Source organism: Microtus ochrogaster, chromosome 1, assembly GCF_000317375.1.
Source record: "Microtus ochrogaster isolate Prairie Vole_2 chromosome 1, MicOch1.0, whole genome shotgun sequence".
NCBI lineage: Eukaryota > Metazoa > Chordata > Mammalia > Rodentia > Cricetidae > Microtus > Microtus ochrogaster.
In genome coordinates this window covers 19,680,033-19,682,984 of record NC_022009.1, presented here as the reverse complement: position 1 = coordinate 19,682,984, position 2,952 = coordinate 19,680,033, and the positions used below count along the sequence as shown (strand labels likewise).

General features: G+C 54.9%; 1 protein-coding gene across 5 annotated transcripts in view; it reads right to left on the bottom strand.

Moving 5' to 3' along the window:
- Positions 1 to 2,946, bottom strand: part of Pcnx1 (pecanex 1) — a 149,830-nt gene extending 146,884 nt beyond the window's left edge. For all 5 annotated transcript variants that reach the window (XM_005343300.1, XM_013345956.2, XM_026779907.1 and 2 more), the window contains exon 1: positions 2,501 to 2,946. In XM_005343300.1, coding sequence (XP_005343357.1) covers positions 2,501 to 2,653 — 153 coding nt within the window. In that variant the 5' untranslated portion in view covers positions 2,654 to 2,946. The remainder of the gene's footprint in view (positions 1 to 2,500) is intronic.
- Positions 2,947 to 2,952: the final 6 nt, after the last annotated feature.

The following is a 2,952-nucleotide window of genomic DNA, read 5'->3' as shown; positions in this document are numbered from 1 at the left end:
GTGAGCGTGCGTGCATGTGTGCATACGTGTGTGTGTGTGTGTGTGTGTGTGTGTGTGTGTGTGTGTGTACGCGCGCGCTTACAGGGATCCTGAATGGTGACTCTGGCTTCAAAAAGTTCTGTATTAATCCCAGTTCACGCCTACTACAGCAATAAAACGAGTCACAATGGCTCAGCCACATGAGGATACTTAGCAGGGCTCAGAACCTGTACACAGGCTCAGTAAAGTCACCATCACCTGCAACTATTACTGGAAGAACACATGAATAATAACCATGGGTGAGGTTTTAATACAGAAGGCAGAATTTTGCTTTAACTCGGATATCTATGTCACACTATCTCAATACTAGATATCTCAATCCTATAGCACTAGCCTGTTTCCTAAAGGGGACAAGTCCTCTTTGCTGACTCCCCAACCATGAACTCTGATCATTCATCATCATCCCTACAACCAGAAAGAACACTTGCTGCTGCTTATGATCCCTAGGCTAGACTTTTAAGTTCCCTGACAGAAGAAAGGGAGTCCTGTTCATTTCCTAATCATCTCATGTGCCTTGCACTGCTCTAAGCCCCAAGAAAGCAGCAATGAACGCAATGAAGCCCCCACCTGGCCAGAGCGTATAGTCTATTATTAGCTTACACAGTGTAACAAGGTGACAAAACATTAAGTACATGTATCATCCAGCAGAAAATGTTAGTTAGAAAGCAGGCAGAAGAGTTCAGAAGCGCTATGTTACTTATCCCGGAAAGTCTCACATGCCAGAAGCCTGCAATAATCTAACCAAAAGCAAGCCACCCAACTATCCAGGAAGGGAAGAGTCTTGCCCTCCCGCCCCCACCCCCCACCCCCTGCGCCCCAAGAGTAGGAAGAACAAGTGCAGACGGCCCAGGGCACAGCCCCAACACATCAGCTGCTAGGAAGATTACGAAGCAGGTGAACTGCGTGTAGACACGGCAGAGGCAAGCTGGGAGAGCAGGTCTAAGCAGAGGAGCCATTCCCCTAGTCTCCGTCTGTGGTTCAGTTAATTCTACAAAGAGGCTTACGACACAAACCTTACAGCGGCACTGACCTCTGGACAATCATTTTGTCTTAAACCTACAACCTGTCAGGACACAAGAGACGCCAGCTCTGAAAGCCCTGTGAGCCTGAGGATCCCCACAACCAAAGCCACGGGAGCTGCTCATTAACGACATCATATTCCTGGAAGGTACACAGCTGTAAAGTGAACCTGGTCGGCCAAAATAAATTCAAATTATAACATTTGGTGATAAATTTTCCAATCTTGACAAGACTGAACAAGTCCTGTAATAAGCCATCAGCGTTTTTAAAAATAGCTCCTTTAAGCTCGTGTAAGTTCCTTCAAATACATTTCTATGAGAAATCAGAATCTGCTTGGCAATGTGACATTTAGCACACACACTCACCATCCCCCAAGGCATGTTCCTGCCAATTAGTGATACTGAGCAATGAGGCAAATAGGCTGTCCTAACTTGTGGCACTTATTATACTCCTCTTCCCGGATTTTCTAACCCAGCACCTTTATTCTAGCACCTTGAAGAACCACGAAGTTAACAGAAATTCCCTGAAAACGAAAGTTACTATCCTTCCTTCCAAATTACTTTAAAATTTGAAAGCTTTATTTTCTCAAATGCCCCAACCTAAAATACAGTGCTGTTTTGCTTTGTTAGAAATGTGCTAACATTTTTCAGGAAAACATCTTTTAAAAACTTTCTAGAGAGGTGGCTCACTCTGGTAATCCCAGTAACTCTAGGGCCTGGACTACACAGCGAGTCTCGGGGCCAGCCTTGGCTATAGAAGGAAACAGTCCGGGAACACCAAAACACTTCAGAGAAACTGGCCCTAGTGCACCAAGCAACAGGCGGTACTTTCCTTTTCCCTGCCAGTCAAAGGCCTTGAACCAACGCAAACAAATGGGTGAAATGCCAGCCAGGTTCCCCTGTCTCCCCGCTCCCTGCACGCAGCGCTGGCCTGGCAACACTACAGCCCCTCGTCGTGGGGCTGAACCGAATGGAACCCGCACCCAACCGATGAGCGGTTTGCAGAAGCTCGAGCCCGCTCGGGGTTCCCCCCCCCGGGCCAGGGAAGCGAGTGCGAGCCGGGACACCCCGCGACTCCGCTCCAGGCGGAGCGCGCACGGCCTCCCCCAGGCTGCGCACAGCCGGGGCCGAGGTGCGGGTGGGGATGCCCCGGGGAGTGGGGCAGGAAGGGTAGCCGAGACCGGGGAGGACCGGGGACCCCGAGGAAAGGCCTCGGGCGCAATTTACGCAGACCCGGCGCGTGAGGAAGAGGGACCCGGCCGGGGACCGGCGGGAGGGAGGTGCTGAAAAGAGGGGAAACCCGGGGCGGAGAGCGGGGCGGGGGAGGGGAGCGTCCGTCCGCCTCCCGGACCGCCGCACACCCGAGGAGGACAGGGGCGCGACCCCCGAACCCCCGAGGTGCCCCCCAGAGGCGATCGCAGCTCATCCCCGCCTCCACTCACCATGTAAAGCGTGAAGGGCAGGCCGAGCAGAAAGAGCCACAGGTAGAGGTGGAGCGCGTTCACGAAGGTGGCCTGGTGCGGGTCGTAGTACCAGCCGCCGCTGAGCGCGGCCCACACCCCCTGCCGGAGGATCTGCAGCGTCTGCGACCCCATCCCCACCCGGCGTCGCCGCCGCCGCCGTCGTCGTCCCCGCCCGGGCCCCAGCTTCGGCCTCGTCGCCTGCTCGCCCAAGGCCCGGTCTAGCCCCCTCCCGAGCTCCAGGAGAGCGGCCCGGAGCCGCGGCGTTCGCTGGTGCTGCTGCTGCACGAGGAGGAGGAGGAGACGATGGAGGAGGAGGCGGCAAGCGGTGGGGCGGAGAGCGGCGAGGAGGAGGAGGAGGAGGAGGAGGCCAGGCTCCGGAGCGCCGCCGCCATCTTGTCTCCACGCTCCGAACCCGAGCCTGAGTCGCCAGC